The sequence below is a fragment of the Clinocottus analis genome, unplaced genomic scaffold, assembly GCF_023055335.1.
Source record: "Clinocottus analis isolate CAN_PGR_092001 unplaced genomic scaffold, fCliAna1.0.p SCAF_3, whole genome shotgun sequence".
Lineage (NCBI taxonomy): Eukaryota > Metazoa > Chordata > Actinopteri > Perciformes > Cottidae > Clinocottus > Clinocottus analis.
The window spans coordinates 7,249,531-7,270,134 of NW_027176042.1; the positions used below are offsets into that span (position 1 = coordinate 7,249,531).

At 43.9% G+C, this 20,604-nt stretch overlaps 1 protein-coding gene across 7 annotated transcripts in view; it reads left to right on the forward strand.

Annotated features, from left to right (window-relative positions):
* LOC137796087 (band 4.1-like protein 1) overlaps nt 1-20,604 on the forward strand; it is a 72,812-nt gene that overhangs the window by 46,127 nt on the left and 6,081 nt on the right. The window contains exons 4-19 of one of the 7 annotated variants that reach the window (XM_068593760.1): nt 1,925-2,029; nt 6,728-6,770; nt 6,923-6,998; nt 7,268-7,486; nt 7,876-7,963; nt 8,063-8,215; nt 9,309-9,406; nt 9,528-9,703; nt 10,109-10,338; nt 10,765-10,800; nt 11,173-11,208; nt 13,718-13,867; nt 15,094-15,180; nt 15,754-17,145; nt 18,942-18,992; nt 19,971-20,330. In XM_068593760.1, coding sequence (XP_068449861.1) covers nt 1,925-2,029; nt 6,728-6,770; nt 6,923-6,998; nt 7,268-7,486; nt 7,876-7,963; nt 8,063-8,215; nt 9,309-9,406; nt 9,528-9,703; nt 10,109-10,338; nt 10,765-10,800; nt 11,173-11,208; nt 13,718-13,867; nt 15,094-15,180; nt 15,754-17,145; nt 18,942-18,992; nt 19,971-20,330 — 3,300 coding nt within the window. The remainder of the gene's footprint in view (nt 1-1,924; nt 2,030-6,727; nt 6,771-6,922; nt 6,999-7,267; nt 7,487-7,875; nt 7,964-8,062; nt 8,216-9,308; nt 9,407-9,527; nt 9,704-10,108; nt 10,339-10,764; nt 10,801-11,172; nt 11,209-13,717; nt 13,868-15,093; nt 15,181-15,753; nt 17,146-18,941; nt 18,993-19,970; nt 20,331-20,604) is intronic. The other 6 variants (XM_068593761.1, XM_068593762.1, XM_068593764.1 and 3 more) reach the window with 6 other exon arrangements.

Consider the following 20,604-nt stretch of genomic DNA (forward strand, 5'->3'; position numbering starts at 1 on the left):
TGTCAATTCTCTCAAAGATCGCTGTTGTACATTTACATATTTAACTCCTTGCTGTCACACAGCGCCCTCTTGCTTTAACGTTGACAAATGTTGCCTTCAGGGACCTACTTACCGACATGGCGAGAACTGACGAGCACGTCGCGAGTATTACGCCAGTGTTCATTTTCGCCATAATGAGGCAAAGGTGAAACACTTTTTTTTAAAGTCCTAGCCTTGAGATGTTAAGAAACAAGACAGCAGATAGATAATACTGCATCTGTTTCCCTGGCAACCGCTTACACCTTCTCTCCCTCACCTCACAAAGTAAGCTCCAGCGGAGTAGATGTGTGTGTGTGTGAGTGTGTGTGTGTGTGTGTGTGTGTGAGTGTGTGTGTGTGTGTGTGTGTGTGTGTATCTCAGTGTTGGGCTAAAACCTAAACACATGTCTTCCTCGTTCTATAAATAACCCTGCATGTGAGCCCGCGCATACATTGATGATTTTGAGTCACTATTTCCTATCAAATTAAATTGAAAACTGTTTTGATATGAGCGTTCTCGTGCTTGATACAAGCAAATTTGGCTGCCAGCATAGTAAATGGCTTTCTATTAATTAAATTACAAACCAATCAATACTCAGTGCTAAGGAATTAAATTACTCAAAATACGATTAGTGCTATTCCTGTATCAAAACCCTTAGGGATAAAAACATTTAGAGTCTTTCTCACCAGGTGTTGAACTTATGACCTAAAAGCTGGAGGGCATGTGCGCTAATCAAACAAATCTTTAGCCTTTTCCATTCTATCACAGAATAGGATGTAAAGCCTCTGAAGCACCGCTATTATCAATGAAATGTGACAGAGATTTCTTACATAGTTACACAAATGTATGTTGATTGTGCACCAATTTCATTCAGACTTAAATATCTCATCAATTATTGGATGGTTTACCATACAACATTTTTTTTACATTCATGGTCACCGGATGATGGATCCTGATGACTTTGACCCTGACTTTTCCTCTAGTGCCTCACTCTGAGCATGTTAGCATGTCAACTACTAAGACTAATAAGACTATTGGTCTTATTTTTTTTTATCAATGGATGGAGTTACATCAAAGTGTGACACCTTGTCACATTTGGGTTATCATCAGAGCAGGATGTTGGGTGTGATGAGTATTGTGAGACTATGGTTTTGCTTACTATTACAAACATCTGAAGCTCTATCCAATCCACACTCAAATCTAAATATAGAATATTAATATCTCACTTAGAAAAATAGTTGTCGTACTTTGTTACAGTTTGCTTAGATTACACTACAAAATAGATCATGGGCTAAAGTGAACTTTGTGCCTAAATACTGAATTGTTTCCTTCTCCACCTCTCTATTTTGGTACACATCTAACATCCAGACTATACACCAAGGATATGCTGATCTCTGCTCAATGTAGTCTCAGGCTCCTTCAACACTGTGAGGAAAAAATGATTATTTGTCCATCCTGGAAAAATCCATAAAGAAACTCTCGCTTAAATGTGAAAACATGAACTTGTCACTTGAACGTAATGGAAATCTTCCTGAAATGCTCATCCTGAACTCTGTCAATAAAAGAGCAACTCTATGCCTCCAGCACAAAGAGCAATCTTCCCCAGAAATTCACAGTCCATTTTCACTGTCAAGTGTTTGAATCCCACTGATTGCGACACGGCACCAAATGGCTGAGCTGCTTTGTTTTGTGCGAAGCCAGAGAACAGAAAAAGCAATCTTGACAAAGCAAAGCTGTCTAATGGGGCCTGATATTGATTAACCAAACTTTGCCCAATAACACTGAGCTGTACCAGCGGCAGACTCTTTTGAACGTATTGTATTGCGGAAATTAAGCAGAGAATATTTCTTCTGCATTGTTGTTCTTACCACTGCTGTGACATATATGTATTTATTTTTGTCTTCAGAAACACTCCAAAGGACAGAACCTGATTGACATGGTGTGTGAGCACCTCAACCTGTTGGAGAAGGACTACTTTGGCATGACCTTTGCCGACACAGACACCCAGAAGGTCAGTGGATTGTGTACCACTGAGACCTCACGGGACGTTTCAGTGCACAAACATGTTGCCCACAGAGCAATCTCTATTCCTCTCACTTGTCGGAGGGGTCGGCTCTCTCAGGAGCGCGCCAGCCAAAGATGAATGGAAAATGGGTGCAGTTGGATGAAACGATGAAATATGACTCATCTATTCTTTGCGAGACATTTCTATGGAATTTCTGAGAGGCAGAGCAGTTCTGGAGGCAGAAATAATCATTAAAAGGTTTTCTCTGCGGAGTTCAACACGGCTCTCAACAGGGACAACGCCGGAGAGCAGCTAACATTGCTAACAGCAAAAACAATTTAACCAAGGACAACAGTGCTGACAGAGCCGACAGTGTTAACTGGGGTAGGGGCGGAGGATGGTGAGCGTTACGCTTCAGTAGAGAGCAGTGCAGATTAGCTTGCCAACGTTTGGTTCTTCTCAGGACGCCATTACTCCACCTTTACATTGCAAATATCTGGTAGCTGCTATATAAATTATTTGAATCTCCTAAAACCTTTTAAAGCTCCATTGACTGAAACAAAGAGCCACTGTTTATTTGGAAAATTTGCAGAAGAGTTTGGTCAAAATGTGCGCAGGCCAGTTTACTAGCTTAATGACGATAGCTATCGGAAAGTTCTAAATTTAAAGCAAGTCAATGTGATGTTTACTGAACAGCGCTTTTACTGAAACACTGTAAATATAGCACAAGTGGAAAAGGGTCATAAAGAAAGCAATCAGTTTTTCTGCATATGTATTCCACATTACAATGGAGATTAGACTGTTTTCTTCTATCACAGGTTTCATAGTCTTACTTGCCAGGCTAGCTCGCTAATAGCAAAAGTGTCAAGTTGATTTACTCCCAAAAAAGAAGAAAAAACTCTTTTGGTTCACTGGTTCTCTCCTCTGAGGTTTAATTATCTCTGCTTTTGATAAACACATTCATACATACATTAAGCACTAATCAGCTCACACATCATTTTGACATTTTGGGTAGAAGGTCTGAATATGTTCCCCTCTGATCTTTGTTTACGTCTTCCGGGTGCACAGACCAGCTTATTATCTTCAAGTGAATGACGCTGACCTGGTGGGTCTTGGGTGTGGGCCCGCTTTAGGGCTCTTCGTCAGATGTGGGTTTTGGGTCTTGATTGATGCTAGCCTTCTTCAGGGCGGGTATGTGATTGCACAACCAGCTACAGAAGAGCCTCCTGTCTTTTGTAGATAGGGTGCCACTTAGGATGCCAAGTCTAAGTCCCTTTTACCATCTGGAACATATCCTCTGTTACTGTCATCAGCTTGTACATACTTTGTTAGTTCACATGTTGTGACTTGGTCCGTGTCTGACGGCCGGGGCTTTGGATTTAGCGTGATCTCGTCCAAGCTAAATGGGGGTGTTAAGGAGGTTGAAAGGCTTGAAGTTAAAATATTTCCCTCTCTGAGAGTGTAGGTAAGGCTTTGGCTTAAATTAATATGACGGGCTTGTCAAAAACAGGCTTCTGAGAGTGCAGATTGATACTACTGTCTAGTGAGGTCATCGTTGTTATCTAAATTGCATGGTAGACTAAACAAGCCTTAGAATTGAAATGTCATTTTAGATGCCCTTTCTTTACCACAGTTGGAGAAGCAGGAATTCAATCTTCGCGCTCTGTGACAGCGTTTATTCGTTGTGATTGCTTTATGAACGTGGGTTGCAAAAGAAAGCGCAGAGCCTCGAAGAGTCCGTGATTAAAAAGTTCTTCCTGCTTTTCAGCAGAGAGAAAAGCAACGCAGCAGCGAGTGCCTTGCTAATTGAGTGCTCTTTGGCCTTGGCTGATATAAGATAGATTCAGAGGGACGATAAATGCCTGCGGCTCATTAAAGTCTTTAGCAGCCTGATTAAACACTGAAGGAGCATGTGCATTTGTGCCTGTGTAGTTGAGTGTGTGTGCGCGCGTGTACATGGACGTGAAGATGCAGTTCAAATCGCCAGCTGCTTGCAGTTTGCCCACCACGGCCACAGCAATTGCACCGTGCTGTGTCAACCTCTCTCGCTCCCGTTTCCACTCTGACTGATGTGCGACCAGATGCCAAAATGGCTGTCAGCATAATAAGCGGCCGCTGCCTAAAGCATTTAAGTTATCGACTTGAATATCTCAACTACTGGATGGATTTCCACGGCGTGCTTTTATCCAGACATCCATGGTCCCCAGAAGATGAAACGACCTGACTTTGGTGATAACCCTGCTTTTGATCCAGTGCCACCAAGATAAGATCTTTAGGGATTTGTTTGCATACAAATATATTGGCAGCTTGATGTTTTTGGTCAAATGTCTCAAAAACGATTAGGTGGATTGCCATACAGACATACGGTTCAGACCATGACCATGATGCTCATGAATCCAAATGACTTTGGACCTTTTTGTCTCCATTAGCAGCGCATCTTCAAGAGTGGCAAACATTTCCATACTCATTACATTGATTTATGACCAAATAGCATATGACATTCCCATCAGCCTCAGCTGCACTTTGTGTTGAGTGCTAATTAGCAAATGTTAACAACCTAACACACTAAACTGAGCGTGACCATGGTAAACATTATATCTGCTAAACATCAGCACGATAGCATTTGCACTGTGAGCGTGTTGTCAAGCGTTCAGCTCGAAGCCCCAGAGCTGCTGTAGAAGACTTTTGATTGTTATTGAAGGTCCCACTTTGTAGAAAATGAGATTTTCATGTCTGTGTTGATTATAAATCAGGTATAAGTGCTAAATATACAACTGTGAAAGTATCAAGGTGCTCAATCTATGGAGAAATGCACATAGATCTCTATTTACAAAGCTTTGCCAGGACTTCAACAAGGTTGTGATGTTACAACTTTAAAGTCACTGGTAGAAATTCAAATTGGTTTAATTGATAGAGACAGAAACATTTTTATCGTTCAATGCCTACAAAAGTAAAGTGTTTATTGGATATTAAAGCATGGATGAACCTGAACATGAACATCATATGCCTCATTTAAAACATGCAGTTGTGGTATTAGCTTTGTGAAGATCGGCTATAGAGTTCTCCAAAATTAGAATGTCTAAATAATAATAGAGCCAAGTTATTTTTCTGGCAAAATCATACAAACTCTTTGATTTAAAATTTGTTAAGCAGCTCTTTAGAATGTTGGAAGGATTGTTTTTGTTGTTGTTGTTGGTTAGTAAATGTTACACTAAGCTGGGCATAAAGGGACCACGTTCTGTCGATGTTCAACAACAGGCTAAAAGTGCTATATTGCCAGAGATTCTGTGTTATTTGGCAATCCCAAAATGTGCGAGTATGATCTGGTGCCGGCATTTCTGGGGAACTTGAGCTCAAGATCAGAGAGAAACAAATTCTGACCTTCTACTCGAAATGTGAAAATAATTTGCAAGGCTGGAGTTCAATGTATGTGTGCTTTTATCAGTCGCAGAGATAATTAAACCTTAGAGGATGGAAACAAAGAGTCACAGAGCTTCTGACAAATTAGTTTCTCCCTCTTTTTTAGGTTACCAACTCAACTCTTTTAGCTATTAGCGAGTCAGCCCGGCTGACCTTAAAGTAAGACTACATAACTTTTTCAGAGAAGCAATGAAACAATCTTATCCCAAAGGAAATGTTGAATTCATAAGCAGTACAACTCACCCTTGCTGAATTAAAATAGCCTACATTGATACAGATAACGGAAACCAATTATCTCAATTGATACATTTTTAGTGTTTTATAGATTCTTAAAAAAAGTCCAAATTCTTGATTAATATTTTTTTTTTATATTGTATCTCATTGCTGTTCATTTCTAAGTTCATATTCTATTTTTGACTGACACACTAAATAGGTACATTTTGAGTAAATGCCTGCTCTCTACCAATAAAGACAATGGCCCTGATGAAGTCCATCACCTGAAACACACAGCCGTTTATTTATAGTTACACTTGTAGAAACTCTTCCAGAGCACAGACGCCGAGGCCATTTATTAATCAAAAGTGAAAAAATAATGTGTGTATCCGCCCCGTGATCTGGATCTGCTTCAACTTTTAATTGGTTTGTCCTTGGCCCGTACTACACCCTTCCACCAAGTTTCATGAAAACCTAGCCCCCCCCCCTTTCCGCCAGTATTCCCGCTGACAAACCGACAAACATAGCGAACAGAAACCATAACCTCTTCGGCGGCGGCCGTAAACGGATTAATATGCAGTGGGTAGGGTCCATGAGCATGCGGGGAGGTAACGGCAGAGGTAAGAGTACGTGAGGGAGGTATTTCATTACTCTCTTCATTGCTGTCCGTGTGCAGCTGTGCCTCTAAACGGCATGATTTACGGCTTCTGTTCTGAGCCAGTCAGTGTGCACCGCTGCACTACCTAATGCTGATGACTATCCAGCAACCAAATCAGAAACGGTGCTCCCTTCACTGCACGATCACATGCGATGCCGTCAGATAGGTAACCGGCTTGTGGTGAATGTTTTTTTATTTTTGCACCACAAAGAAGAAAACAGATGCTTGAATTAAATCCGCTCCCTGCACATTTGAACAGCTCAGCAGGGGAGAGCTCAGTTCCTTTATTTAACCATATGGAAAGGCTTTCATTAGGAACCCTTGACGGCAATTAGAGCAAAATGTGACACCGGGTTGTGCATTAGCCATGTTTCCGGTCTGCCCTGTGTCTAGTTCTGCCTTCTGTCTTTCAGAACTGGTTGGACCCCTCCAAGGAGATCAAGAAGCAGATGCGCAGTGAGTGTCTTTTCCAAGAGATGATGAGTGAAGTTGCGGAGGCAGATTTCTTGGCATACGAACCGATGCAACGGCTTGTATTTGCATCTTTTGTGCAATTTCTTTCTCAGACAGAACTGACAGTTAACCATGTCGTTGTAATCTCTCGTCAGACTCTCCGTGGCACTTCGCCTTCTCAGTCAAATTCTACCCTCCAGACCCCTCCCAGCTCACCGAGGATATTACCAGGTAAGACTCACACATGTCAGTACTTCAGATTATTTATTATTTACCCAGATCACAAGTGTTGATATGAAAGTATTGTAGCAATTTACATGACATATTTACCCCCGTATCAAAGCAACCCAAATCCCCCTCTCCTTTTGGAGGATTAGACCTGGAATGCTACTAACTGCCGTGGATTAACTGCGCTGAAAACTTGTTGGAGCTTGCCTTGGTTCAGGCCTGTTTGACTGACAACACCCTCCTCTCCTCCCCCTTTTTGTCTCATCTGACAGATACTACCTCTGTCTGCAGCTGAGGGACGATATGCTGTCAGGTCGGCTGCCGTGCTCGTTCGTCACTCACGCCCTTCTGGGCTCCTACAGCGTCCAGGCCGAGCTGGGGGACTACGACCAGGACGACCACGGCTCCGACTACGTCAGCGAATTCCGATTCGCCCCCAATCAGACCCGCGAGCTGGAGGAGCGGGTGATGGAGCTCCACCGAAACTACAAGTACATGAAATCCGTCTTTTTAATCCATCTGCAAAACCTCTAGGATTGAACGGACGATGAGTGTTTCTCATGTGTCAAAACCCCCCCTTCATGCATATGGCTGATAGATGCCGTCGAATTGCTGCAGCATCTGTCTCTGAGATGTACACAGTGCAATGTCATGCCAGCGCGAGAACACTTTCTCAGTTACAGAGTCTTCCTCGCCACTTTAATTTTGGCACTGCTTTCTGGCGTATGCCCAAACGTAATGCTTTAGTGGGGGATTGGGAGAACTGAAGTTATCAAGCTTATTACCAAGATAATTCTAGTCCCACTGTGCAAGATTATGGGTTTATTATCTTGCAGCCTGTTGATGCTGGTTACAGATGTTATTGTTGTTCGGCCCACAGGGGGATGACTCCAGCAGAGGCTGAAATTAACTTTCTGGAGAATGCAAAGAAACTGTCCATGTATGGGGTGGACCTCCATCACGCTAAGGTTGGCAAACATTGTTTTTAATGAGCATTAGAGAAGGTTTCAGGGACGCGCACTGGTAAATCACGTCTGCCTCTCTTTGCTGTCTCTTGTTCGCTGTAGGATTCCGAGGGGATCGACATTATGTTGGGCGTCTGTGCCAACGGGCTGCTGATCTACCGCGACAGGCTGAGGATCAACCGATTTGCCTGGCCAAAGATTCTCAAGATCTCCTACAAGAGGAGCAACTTCTACATCAAGATACGACCCGGAGAGGTACGGGTCAGGATAATCCAATCAGTACTTATCGGAATTGCTTCTCAACAAAAATAGTTCTTCTCTGGCTTTCGATGGAGCCTTGTCAAGTTTAAGACATTAACCCTGATGATGTCACAGCGATGTCATTAGAGTTTTCCGGGCTCACAGTTTTTATCAGAAAGCCTGCTGGGGGGCAAGCATTAAATGCTTTAACCTCAGCGATGTCACCTCAGTCACCCTGTTTCCAATCTGCATGTTAAGCGCTAAATTATGCTAAGTTTCCTATTTAGCATACAGACATGAGAATGGTCTTCTCTTATTCTTTGCAAGAAGGCGAATTAACCTTTTTTTTTCGACTGTCAAACTATTTCTTTAAGCCACAACCTCAGATGTTGACTGCAGTAATAGTTGGATGTTATGTCACAGCTGTCACTGTTGAAAGTCACAGCGGAATTGAATGTGCGGTCAGTTGTGCTGTGCAGACGGCCGTGAAATCCTTCGCTTTATACCTCCACGTTTTGCTCCCCCGCACAGTCAGGGTCTATGTTCCAGCCCTCCTCACTGTGCCGTGCAGCGCTGCAGCTTATCCTCCACGCTGAGCTTCGGTGTGACAGTGCTGTCTGGGCCAGACTCAGTCAAGTGACAGGGCCGCACAGAGGGCCTGTGATCGAGACAAAGAAAGGGCCCATTTAACAGAGCGACCGCAGCTGCAGCCACAGCCAGAATAGAAGGATAAAGAGTGTAAATATAGCGCAAAGAACATGTTTAGCTCCCAGTGTCTGAACATTGGGGCATTATCTTTCCTCTGCCTTGATCCTCTCCTTTCTGTCCGGTCGGCAAAATCCATGCTCTAAATGTGTTTGCTTACGGAGTGGAATTCATGCCAGCACAAAGGACACAGCTTTATTGATTGGGTTCAGTGTGCACGTAAGACTTAGGTGTTGTATACTTCTTGAATATCTTATGAATAAATTAGATTTCCATCAACTTAAGTCTGTGTAGAAGTACCGAGGTGGCCCCTGAGCAAAAAGAGAGTAAACACACCTGGTGCTAAGCCCACCACACCTTTCTTCACATGCCTCCCTGTCTCCCTATCCTCTCTCCCTTTCAGTACGAGCAGTTTGAAAGCACAATCGGTTTCAAGCTTCCAAACCACAGAGCTGCCAAGAGGCTGTGGAAAGTCTGCATCGAGCATCACACCTTCTTTAGGTGAGAATTAATTTGGTCTTGTGGTTGAAAAGGTTCCCGTTCTGAGCTCATCAAGGCAAAACAAAACATTCCCCGGCAATCAGACTCGCACTGCTACTATTACGTTTTTCCCCCCACATAGGCTGGTGTCACCAGAGCCTCCTCCCAAAGGCTTCTTGGTGATGGGTTCGAAGTTTCGGTACAGCGGAAGGACACAGGCTCAAACCAGACAGGCCAGTGCCCTTATAGACAGGCCCGCTCCGCACTTTGAGCGTTCCACCAGCAAGAGGTACCTGCTGTCCAGGAGTTTGGATGGAGGTGAGTGCACAGTAGCTCCCCAATAGATCTGGTTATGGAGGTTATAAAAGTTGTACTTTTGTTCAGTTACAATAGTTGTAACCTTTTAAAGGAACATTCCAAAAATGTGCCCTGTTTACACCTGGTAATGACATGCGTCTTGGGTGATCCGATCATGCGTAGACAGCTCTAAGTACGTCAGTTCACCTCTGGCATTAGGATGCGTCTCTGCCATAGAAATAGAATAGCATTAGATCGGACATTGAACTGTTTTCCGTGGTCATTGGACGAGTACAAAAGATGCTTCGTAACGTATTGCTCCCAATACGTCCTCCTAATCCAGTTCAAGAAGCTCTCATAACCCTGTTGTTTTGAACTCATCTAAACTCTCCCTCATGTCTTGCAAATAATTCAACTCTTCGCCAGCAGCAGAGTTCTCACGGCCGATTTCCGCAATGTGCGAGAACCACGACAGCGTGTCCCACCGCAGCGCCGGGGAACAGCGTCGCCTCCACAGCCCGTCCATGGACGAGCAGGAGACCGAGCTGGAGCCCAGCCTGGAGCAGGACGAGGAGGACAGGGACCAAGAGCAGGGCGACGAGACGGGACAAGAGGACGACGGCGACGTCACCCCAAGCAGAAAGAAAGAGATCATGGTAGTAAAGATTTCCTGGGGGAAACTGGGACTTTTTTACTTTTTTAGTTCGTACCTAAGTAGATGTTAGCATTAAATATGGTCCAAATGTATCGAGATTTTGTCACCTTGAAGACAACTGCAGCCTCGGTGCGGAGAGATGACAGGGACTACAGGGGTGCTGGTGTAAATGTGTGCAGTAGAAGCTTCTCGGGCCAATTTAGGCTTATCCAGCAGGGGCATAGCGCCGCAGTGACTTTGATGGATTTAGCATTTACTAACTCCTCTCCTTTCACCCCGGCTCACTTCAGGCTGATACGCTTACACTGCACTGCTCATGAATCCCGCTTCACAACTTTTTCTTTTGTTTTGACCCTTTCTAATAATGCTGACAAACTCAAGCCTAGCTAACATGCTATTTCTTTCTTTAACTCTTGCTGGCGACCAGGAGGAGGCTGGCTCACCAGTCGACAGTAAACAGGAGGTATTTGGTGTCTGGTGATTTGGTCTCTGTCTGTCCGTATACCGGTCTGTGTTCATCCATCGCGAAGTGTATCTGTCGTAATCGTATCTCATTCTCTCTGCCTGTCTTCCGCTGCCCCAACTGTGGCAATCAACCCTGTTCATCATATAAAAAATTGGAAATATTTCCAAACTTGTCTCGGCATGATAACAAGTGGCCAAATCTTGCCCTCTTGTCTGTCTGTCTGTCTACCTGTCTGTGTCTGCCTGCTCGTGCTCTGACTGACCTTCTACCGTCCTGTCTCTGCATCTGACCTCGTTCCTGCACTCTTTGACCTTGCACCGCTCACCTCTCGTGCTCGCCCCTCTCCCCGTCTCGACCCATCTCTCTCAGTTGGACCAGGAGTCCACTCCTCAGCATAAACGGGAGGTACAGGTTTACTGTCTTCGGCCACTTGTGCTTTTTAAAAATTTTTATTGTCGTGTGTGCCGCGAGTCCTTCACACCTCTCGTTTGTATTTATTTTTTTCAATAGAGTAAGATTTGCCTGCGCCTCGGTTTAAAGGATACCTCTTTTTTTTTTTTTTTTTTACAAATTTGACATGTCTGGCCGCTTAGGAAAAATAATAGTTTCAAGTTAAAGCTTTTGAAAGTCTCAAGTGGTTCACCTTTCTGTTATAACAAAGGAAAGAAAAATCCTGAAATCCTAAGTAGGATCCTGAAAATCCTACTTAAATAAAAGGACAGAAAAATTAGCAGCGACGTGTACTTGAAATACCAAAATGAAAAGAACTTGTTGTGCAGAAAAACAGCCCTTTCGTCTAAAATATGACAGTCAATGTAAATCTGTGGGCTCCTTTCTTTCACTTATTTAACCTTCACACAGCCTCCAAGTATCACTTGAAGTTGGGAAAATGCAACTGTACGATTATTCACCATATTTGCTCCAGTTTGTGGCCAACCAAAGTCATGGAGAATGTTCATCAGACATTTGCACTTCATTCTAATGTGGACATTCCCCCCAGACGTTTTTATTTTATCTTCTCTTCATTCTAAGTAAAGGAGGATCTGCCCGTAAAACAAAATTGATTGAGATGATGATATTTCACAGAGAAACTAGCATAAAAATCTTTAATGCATATTTTAAAACCTAAAATTAAATAAGAAGTGCATTGTACTTAGCCATAATTTAAGACACTTCGAATCACATTATTATATGGTTACTAGGGCTGGGCAAAGTGGGAAAAAATAACTGATTAATCGCATAATTTTTCTGCGATTAATTATGCGCCAAATTCAATAATGAAGTAAAAGCTCGTATAGTGCACTCTTTTATTTTAAAGGAATGTTATCAGAACAATATAACAGGCAATCTGGAGCAACAGCAAGTTAACATACATACATATAAAACTTATAAATCTGTTTTCTGCTTCTTTCTGAACAGGTACTGTTCAGTAGTAAGGGTGCCTGTGAGGGACAAGCTACTCCTTCCTTTTGTCCATCTTCAGTGCGTTGCTTAAAGTGTTCTGCCACAGTGGATCAGACCCGGGTCAGGAGCTTTGCGCATGCGCGATTAACTTTCAATCTGCACCCGGAGTCGACTGGTAGACTGACTGCCTGCTGCAGCACTCGCTGCTCGTTCAGAACAGAAGCTACATAACAATATGTGCTCTTATGTCAGGCTCAAATCGTCACAATGCATGTTGCTGAGGCTACGGAAGCGCGTGCACCTACATAAATGGCCTTCAAAGTAAAAGCAGTGTCGCCGTATTTCATTCATAGCTATATCTTATTTATTTATTTTTCATGTTTGATTGACCTCACGCGGGCCGGACTAGGAGAGCCGTAAGACGCCCAGGTCTGAACTACGCCATCTGGAGAGATTTAAAGCAATAAGCCCCTCCCAATGCAAAAAAAAGAAAATGCAGTTAACGCATGATCAAATAGTTAACACTATTAAAGGATTGCCAGATTAAGTTTGTGTTAACAAGTTAATCTGCCCAGGCCTAATTGTTAGGTCCATTGGGACAAGCAATTAATCCAAATTGTATCAAACATATTAAGTAAAAGGTCAAATTAGGATTAACATACTATACTAAATAAAATATTGTTGTGCTGCAGAGATATCATGACCTACTGTCATATTACATAGACTGAGGAGAACATCTTTCTTTGTTGCAGATTCTCATAAAGAAATCAAACCGTAATCATTATAATATGATTTTCAATGAAAATTTGAATAATTATATAAAAATGATCATTCCCTATAATAACACAGATTTTCTCCAAATTGCAAACAAAAAAAAACAAAAAATGCAGTAGTGTTCCAGTGGTTTTCTAACCTGGGGCCGGGTCCCAAGGTTGATCTGGAAGGGGTCATAAACACATTTGTATACATTTTTTTGAGTCTATCCTAACCCCTTGGTTAGACGTTTGAGGACGATGCAAACAATAAAATCAGTAAATGAACAAATGTATTTTTCTTCACCAACTGTCATTCCTAAAAAATAAACAAAAATATTGCAGAATTTTAATTATCTAACTTACCGAATTGTAAATCAATCTGTTTTCATTGTGAATGAGAAACTGGCCACACAACATGTTCTGTGTTCATTTCTTCATTCATCTATTTGTACTGAGAGCCTTGATCTTCAAAAAAGCAAAATCATTTGGAACTATAATTTGTTTTTGGTTTCCATGGGATCCAATAGCATTTTAAATGCTATTGTTCTCCACGGGTCACAGTACAGGGTAGTAAAACACCAGCAGAACCCTTGTTGACAGAAGTGAACTTCCTCTCTGTATACAGTATGTAATGCTCGAGTTGCGACCCGTTCAGCCATGCTTATTGTCAGTGCTGCAGTTTTCTACAGGATGTTGCTAACACGTGCCCGTCTACTGTTTTTTTATTTCTCTCTCACCCCTACGTTCTCCTCCAGTTTCTGGATAAGTCGAAAGATGTCTTGCTAAAGCACCAGGCCAGCATCAACGAGCTTAAGAGGACCCTGAGGGAGCCGAGCAGCAAGCTGTCGTACCGTGAGAAACGTCTATCATCTACCTCCCCGACTGGCACACCGGAGAAGAAGGCTGTGAGTAGGGGGGCTCGGGCCGGGGACGGGCGGGGCACGTCCACTGTGGTCAATAACTCGAAACCAGCCAACTCTAACGCTTGACATTCCTTGAAAGGGCATTGATATTCCCGTCTGGCCTGCGGTCATGCAGAATCACTCTTGACTGCTGCATGACTCGAGGACAAACAGGCCATATTTTTGTCACGAGGAAGACACTTGTTTTGTGTGCTCCTTTCATTTGAATGATTCGAGCCTGAAGACATGATTAGTGAGGATGGCTACGGCTATTGAATGTGTTTTCCGACAGACTGTTCAAACGCGTGTCCCCGGCGAAAAAAAGACTCTGTTGCTCACGTGACATGAACATGTTTATTTTTTAAGGCATGCGTATTACAATGTTCATTCCGCCTCAGTGCGCCGGAGTGACAATATCTCAGAGGGACTAGAGGATGAGTGACAAGCAGCACAGAAGGAAAGCATCTTGAGGAGATTAGTGACATGATGTTTTTGAATGTGAGGCACTTGAGAAATGATTATCAGTTACCTCTTTTTTATTTTTTTTTCCTCCAGATTTTTCCTTGATTGCCTAACAGTGGCACAGTTTTCTTCATGCCGATCGAGTAAAGCTCTTGGGCTTTGATCAGATTTTGGGTGATGAGGCTTTTGGAGATTGTAGTCTTCTCATAGGATGGTTCTGTTTTCGCTCGCATGCTTAAATTGCCTTCAAACAATCTCTCATCTGCTGTCGGGGACGATCAGATTATGAATGTCAAGCGTTGTCTGTGGCAGAAAATGTAATCTGCTGTGCGTCTCGTTCCAGGTAAAAGGTGGTGGGTGGTGGTGGTGGTGGTGGGGGGGTGTACTATTCAGTTTGAGTGACAGCGGTAGGCGGGGAAAGTCTCTGTGCTTCAGTAGAACTCAGCTCTTTGATGTAGTTACAAGGGGGAAAAAAAAGAAAAAATTTGCATTGCAAATGTCTGCTGATTTGGTTATGCGGAATCGGTGTCTGTCAGGTTCCACGGGTCCGCATGTTTTTAGCTCATCCAAAAGCTTCTACAGAATAGCTCAGTGGAAACATGTTAGCGCTGATTCTCTTAGGCCTTTCCCCCATATTCTTGCTTTCGCATGAAATGGTTTTATTGTTCGTCTTACTAATTCACTCTCTGGCCCCCCCCCCCCCAGTCCGAGTTCTAACCGCTGTTCCTCTCTCTTTTTTCAATCTCTCTCCGCCTCGTGTCGGCCAGTCGGCGGGCCAAGCAGCGGGGAAGGACACTGTTAACAACCTGTCTGTTGAGGGTTTTGTCCAGAAGACTGTGGTGGCTTCGCCTGAGGTTGCACAGCTCTCACTTTTCCTCTTCATGATACCCATAGTTCATAGCATCTGTGGTTTGGTGAAATGCACTGCCTCCCAAGCATCATTTTCACCCACATGTCCATCTATTTAGGAAAGTACCACCACATGTTGTGCAATAAGTCCCCCAACTGAAAATTCATGTTCACTTCTAGAGCTGCAACGATTAGTCAATGGGGAAAAGAATCTCCGATTATTTGGATATTCGATTGATCCTTAAAGGGATTTTTCATGCGAAAAAAATAGTTTTCGGCCTCCCAACTACGACTTAAAATATATTTCATATCATATTAAACTGAATATCTTTGGGTTTTGGACTGACAAAATAAGACATTTAAAGATAGTGATTATCGATTTATCTGGAAAGCGATCTGCAGATTAATCTAAACTGTTGAATGAAGAATTCTTAGTTGCAGCCCTATTCACCTCACCATGTACCAGGTCTACATTGTGTTCCCTTTACTGTGACTGTAATGATTGAGTAGATTTTCATTTTTTTCGAAGCAGCTGTGCTTGGCATGTCTAACTGTGTTTAATCTATACCAACATGTAGGGCTCTGAGGAGTGGGTATTGATTGAAAAACAAGAAACTTATCAACAGGACCATGACTGGAAGGCAGAAGAAAAGAACAGATCTCTCGCATCTGATTCCTCATGGGAGAAAAGGGAGCTAGAAAGAGAGATAGACGTTGCAAAGATGATGCATAAAGAGGTAACAGGGTATGACAGAAAAGAAATGAAAAGCCATAGTGATGATTTTTCATTAATAAAATCGTCTAGAGAGGCAGATGAGTGCTCTGAGTCGCGGCCAGCAAACAAAAGTCGCTTCGTGATTCAATTGACGGAGAACGCGGACTCCTTTCAAGACAAATCTCAAAGCAAACCATCTCAAGCCTCAGACCCCGAGGCAAAAAATGATGTGGCCGCTGGCTCGCGGCAGATAAAGGAGCGCACAGCTTCTAAACCACGCAAAAAGAGACGACCCCAGAGCTTAAACCTGGGGATGCCTGCAGAGCTCATCTACAAGAAAGGAAGCGAGGACTCCAGTGAAGAAGAGAACGAAGGCTCGGAGACAGACACCAGTCCAGAGGAGGACCCCAAAACTGGAAATCATTGTGAATCATCGCCCGCAGAGATGATGAAAGATGATGAGGGTACAGTGGAGGATCAGTCTGTCAGGGTCTTTAAAGATAGCCAACAAGAGGATATGTCGATAGGAAAAAGCAGAGTGGTCTCCACTCTAGGAACAGAGCAGGTGAAGAGAAATGTGAGTCAGGTTGAGCCAGCTGATGTCGATTCAGACTCAGTGAACGGACTCGGGAAGATTGAACTTGATAAAGTGGAGTGTGCGATGAAGGTGCGAGGTCGAGGCCTTATCGACAACAAAGAACTCGCCGAGGTTAAGCTGCGCCAGGTGAGGACGCACGAGAGGAAGGTCAGCAATTCCGGGGGGGAAGGCATGGAAGGTTTCACTGGAGGACAGAGGACGTCCCTCCATCGGCTGTCAGGCAGCAGCTGCCAGTCGGAGATCTCCAGGATCGTCCCTCTCAAGCCAGAGCGCTCCAAGAGTGTCGCTTGTAAGGACGAAAGGGAAAGTACGGGACAGGACAAGCTCACCCGGGTCCTCAGGAGAGAACACCGCTGGTCGGTGGGCTCTCCCGAGGGATCCTCCGACCTCTCCTGGACTGACACCGCCGCCTGCCACCCGGCGTTTGCAGCAGATCTGGAGGGTATCGCTAAAACAGATCACACCGTTGATGATCACCACTCTGCTCGAGGACCTGTAGAGAGTCAGTCGTTCGGCTCAAAGATTTCGGCTCTTCCCAAAATGGCTCCCCCAGCCCCGCCGGTGAAAACCCAGAAGGCCCGGGAGTCTGGGCTAATACTGAGGAACAGCCGAAACGCCGGCAGGGAGCCAAGCCTGGACGCCAAGAAGAGACACTCGGTAACTCTGCTTGGCATCCGCTATTCAGTCATTGGAGTTAAAGCATCGCATGAGCTTCAGACAGACTCGCACGCCATTTTTATCTTTTTTTACTCCCACCCTCTCCCCACCTACGTTTCAGTGACTTAAAACACTCATCCATCTTACCTGTTCGTGCCTGTTTGAAGAGCAGGCGGAGCGGTACCTTTGCTCCGTCAAGTCTGTCAAAAAAAAAAAACGGCAACCCGATTCCTCCCCTCCCATCTTCCCCAAAATGCACCGCACTGTCTGGCAAATCTGTACAGCTCACCACTGGCTGTGAAATTTAACAAACCTAAAAGAAGACAAAAATCAATATCTCATGTTTTGGTTGTTGGTGGTTTGTCTTCAGCTTCTCTTACTTGTGAGCCTCAGATTTCTTTGCAGCTCACGTTAGAAAGCAAGGCTTCCATATTATCATCGCTCCAATGATTTCTTTTCTTCTTTTCTTTTTGCACTTCCTCCGTGCCACTTTCGAAAACTGGAAATATAAAACAAACTATTTGTTGCATACTAATTAAAAAAGTACTTCCATCCATTACTTTGTAACAAACAGCTATTATTTTTCAAAATTAGAGATTCATGGATTATAGAATTGGTTGGCGCACCAATGATTGAGAAACTTCATCAACCTGATGACCGAATTTGCTAAACATCCCTCGACCCTTCAGATTGGTAAAACTAAGCAGACACAATACTCTCCTCCGGTTAGAAAACCTAGCGGTGAACACATTGGTTCCCTTAACTGTAAAACCTCAGCAGGCGGTGAGCAGCCAGACACCACAGCTCGGTGACTGACACAGTCAGATTTGCTGCTTTCATTTTCACCGTTGGTATCATTAGGAGCTTGCGCGACTTTTGGCACGACAGAGAATTAAAGGGAATTTGACGGGAGTAGACATGACATCATTTCCCACCTTTTCATCTGAGTCAAGCTCTCGCAATGTGTCGGATTTAGCGGGCACGGGAGGAAGTGTTGCGTAGCTCACAGCGTGGGAACGACCTTGCTGGCAAGTGACAGCTGTACCTAGAATCAGATTGAACTCGGGGAGAGTGGGAAATAATTAGGCACAGTTCCTTCAAACACGTGGACTCCATTCGCGCAGTCATTTTGACACCCTTTGAGATGCACCACGGCACCTTCCATTGGATTTAACACTATTATTTGACGATATAATTTCAAAAGTACCCGCCCTTCCCACAATTGAAATTCAAGGTGCGTAGTGTTGCAACACTTTCTCAGTTGGTCAATGCTGCTCTGCTGAAAACCTGCTCATTATACAATGCATGATTCTCTCTCGCCCTGGTCTCTGCTAATTCTAACAAATAAACCTGGCTGTCGATGTTGTTTCTGTTGCAGTACGCTCACCTCTTTTCTGTCCTCGAAACTGTATTGTAAGTAAGTGCTGGAAATTTGTGCCTGAATCCATTTGGACCTGACCGGATCTGAACAGACCCGATGGGCTTCTATTGGGTCCTGCTGAATTTCTCACCTAAACTTGGGTTTTTAAGTCATTCAAAATAAATATTAGTAAAACAACAAAAAACACTTAAGTATTAGCCACTTTCAAATGTATGGCTAAAAAGATTTGGAGTCTACATCCCAGTTTAGGTTTGGACTGAAACTTCTTGTGCTCAGCACTCACTGAGCTCATATTGTTCAGGCTCCAATCATGATCTCTGTGTGTGTCTGTCTGTCCACTGGCCACTTAAGCTTGCACTAACCTTCGGATGCTCTCTTTGCTTTTTCCTCTGCTTTCCCCCCTCAACCCCTGCAGGAGCCCGTCTCTACTCCCGCCATTTATGAAGAGCCGTTTGCTGATTTCAAGGTTAATAATTTTGCATTTAAACCCACCTTCACACGCACCACCCATCATCCCTTAGTCCTCTCTGCGCCTCTCACGGCTAAACTGCACGCCTCCCACATGACTGCACCAGTTTGTGTATAAAAAACAAAAATAAGCTATAAAGGATGAAGCGTGTTACTTTCCACTGGCTACCCAGCTGCAGTCATCCATCATTGTGAGTTTGAATAGATTGTGTGGTTAGAAAACCAAAACCCTTATGCTTAGCTATTGCTGGCATGATTTTTGTACCTTTTTTTTTTGGTGTGATCTAACTCGCTAGTGTTAGTGTAATTAATATAAGTGTCAGTACTTAAATTAGCTGCCGCAGGAGCGTCATTGTTATTCAATAGTCCCCAACCTTTTTGGTTAGTGACCCCGTAAAGGGATAGCCTGGGTGTTTTTGCGGTGGTGTTGTTTAAGCTACTCATCCATAGTCTGGGTATAACATACAGTAGATGACGTTCGACTCGCCCACAGTTTGGATAAACAGACGGGAGTAATAACACACGAAGCAGTACTGTTGTGTATGGGGGCAGCAGCAAATGTGTTTTCTACACCTAACAGAAAGATTCTTCTGAAAACCTTAATATCAGTCGAAGTGTACGTTTTATTTTGAATAATTTCCGACATGGAACTGAACTGGGAGTGAGACTTATCTATACTGCGTTTGTTAATAGAGACGGGTGGCTTTGAATAGAGCGTAGACAAGTTTCCATTGATGTTCAGTTCCCTCTCGGAAAGGGCTCCCTGAAGGCAAGATAAAGTGGTTTGACCGTATTTTCGGGATACATTGCATGCACAATGGCTCTGCTTTTGAGTCCGCCATGAATCCCAGCAAAAAGGAAACACTCGAACACCAGGGTGATACCTCCATCCCATTCCATGTCATGCTCGCCATCCCTCCGCCTGCAGTTGTGTAACCCTAGAGTGGTGGTCCTCTACCTTCTGTACCCGCCCCAGAAGGAGCTCGGGGACAGGAGGCCTCAACCGGGCCTGACCCCGGAGGAGGAGCAGGAGCGGGACACGGTGGCCTGCATGAGGGAAACCCACCTGGGCATCGAGCGCAAGTGCTCCAGCATGACGGTCAGCTCCACATCCAGCCTGGAGGCCGAGGTCGACTTCACCGTCATCATGGACCTCCACTCTGGCGCCGAAGACTTCTCTAAGTGCATGTCGGAGGTGGGACAGAGGGAGCGACAGCCCGAAGTGGGCCGCGAGGACTTCGAGGAGACTTCCAGGTTCTACTCTGCCCGGCTCATGGGGTCCCGGGACAAGTCTCCCATGGAGGAGAAGCTTCTAGAGGAGGGAGCACATCACGAGGTAGACAGATGGAAGTGTTCTTCATTCTTCGTCATCATCCCCCACTGGATTCACCCTGCTTGGCTGGACTTGATGTCATAACTACCTGCAGCTTTATTTTAATTTTATTTTAATGTTTTACTATTTTATGTTGTTGTTGTTGTTGTTGTTGTTGGATCATTTCCCATTGTTTGAATTCTGTTAAAAACATTTTTTTTCATTTTGTTCCACAGTCAACATGTTTTATTCTCTTTGTTGATTTATTAATTCATGCTTTTTTTTCTCCAATTTTATT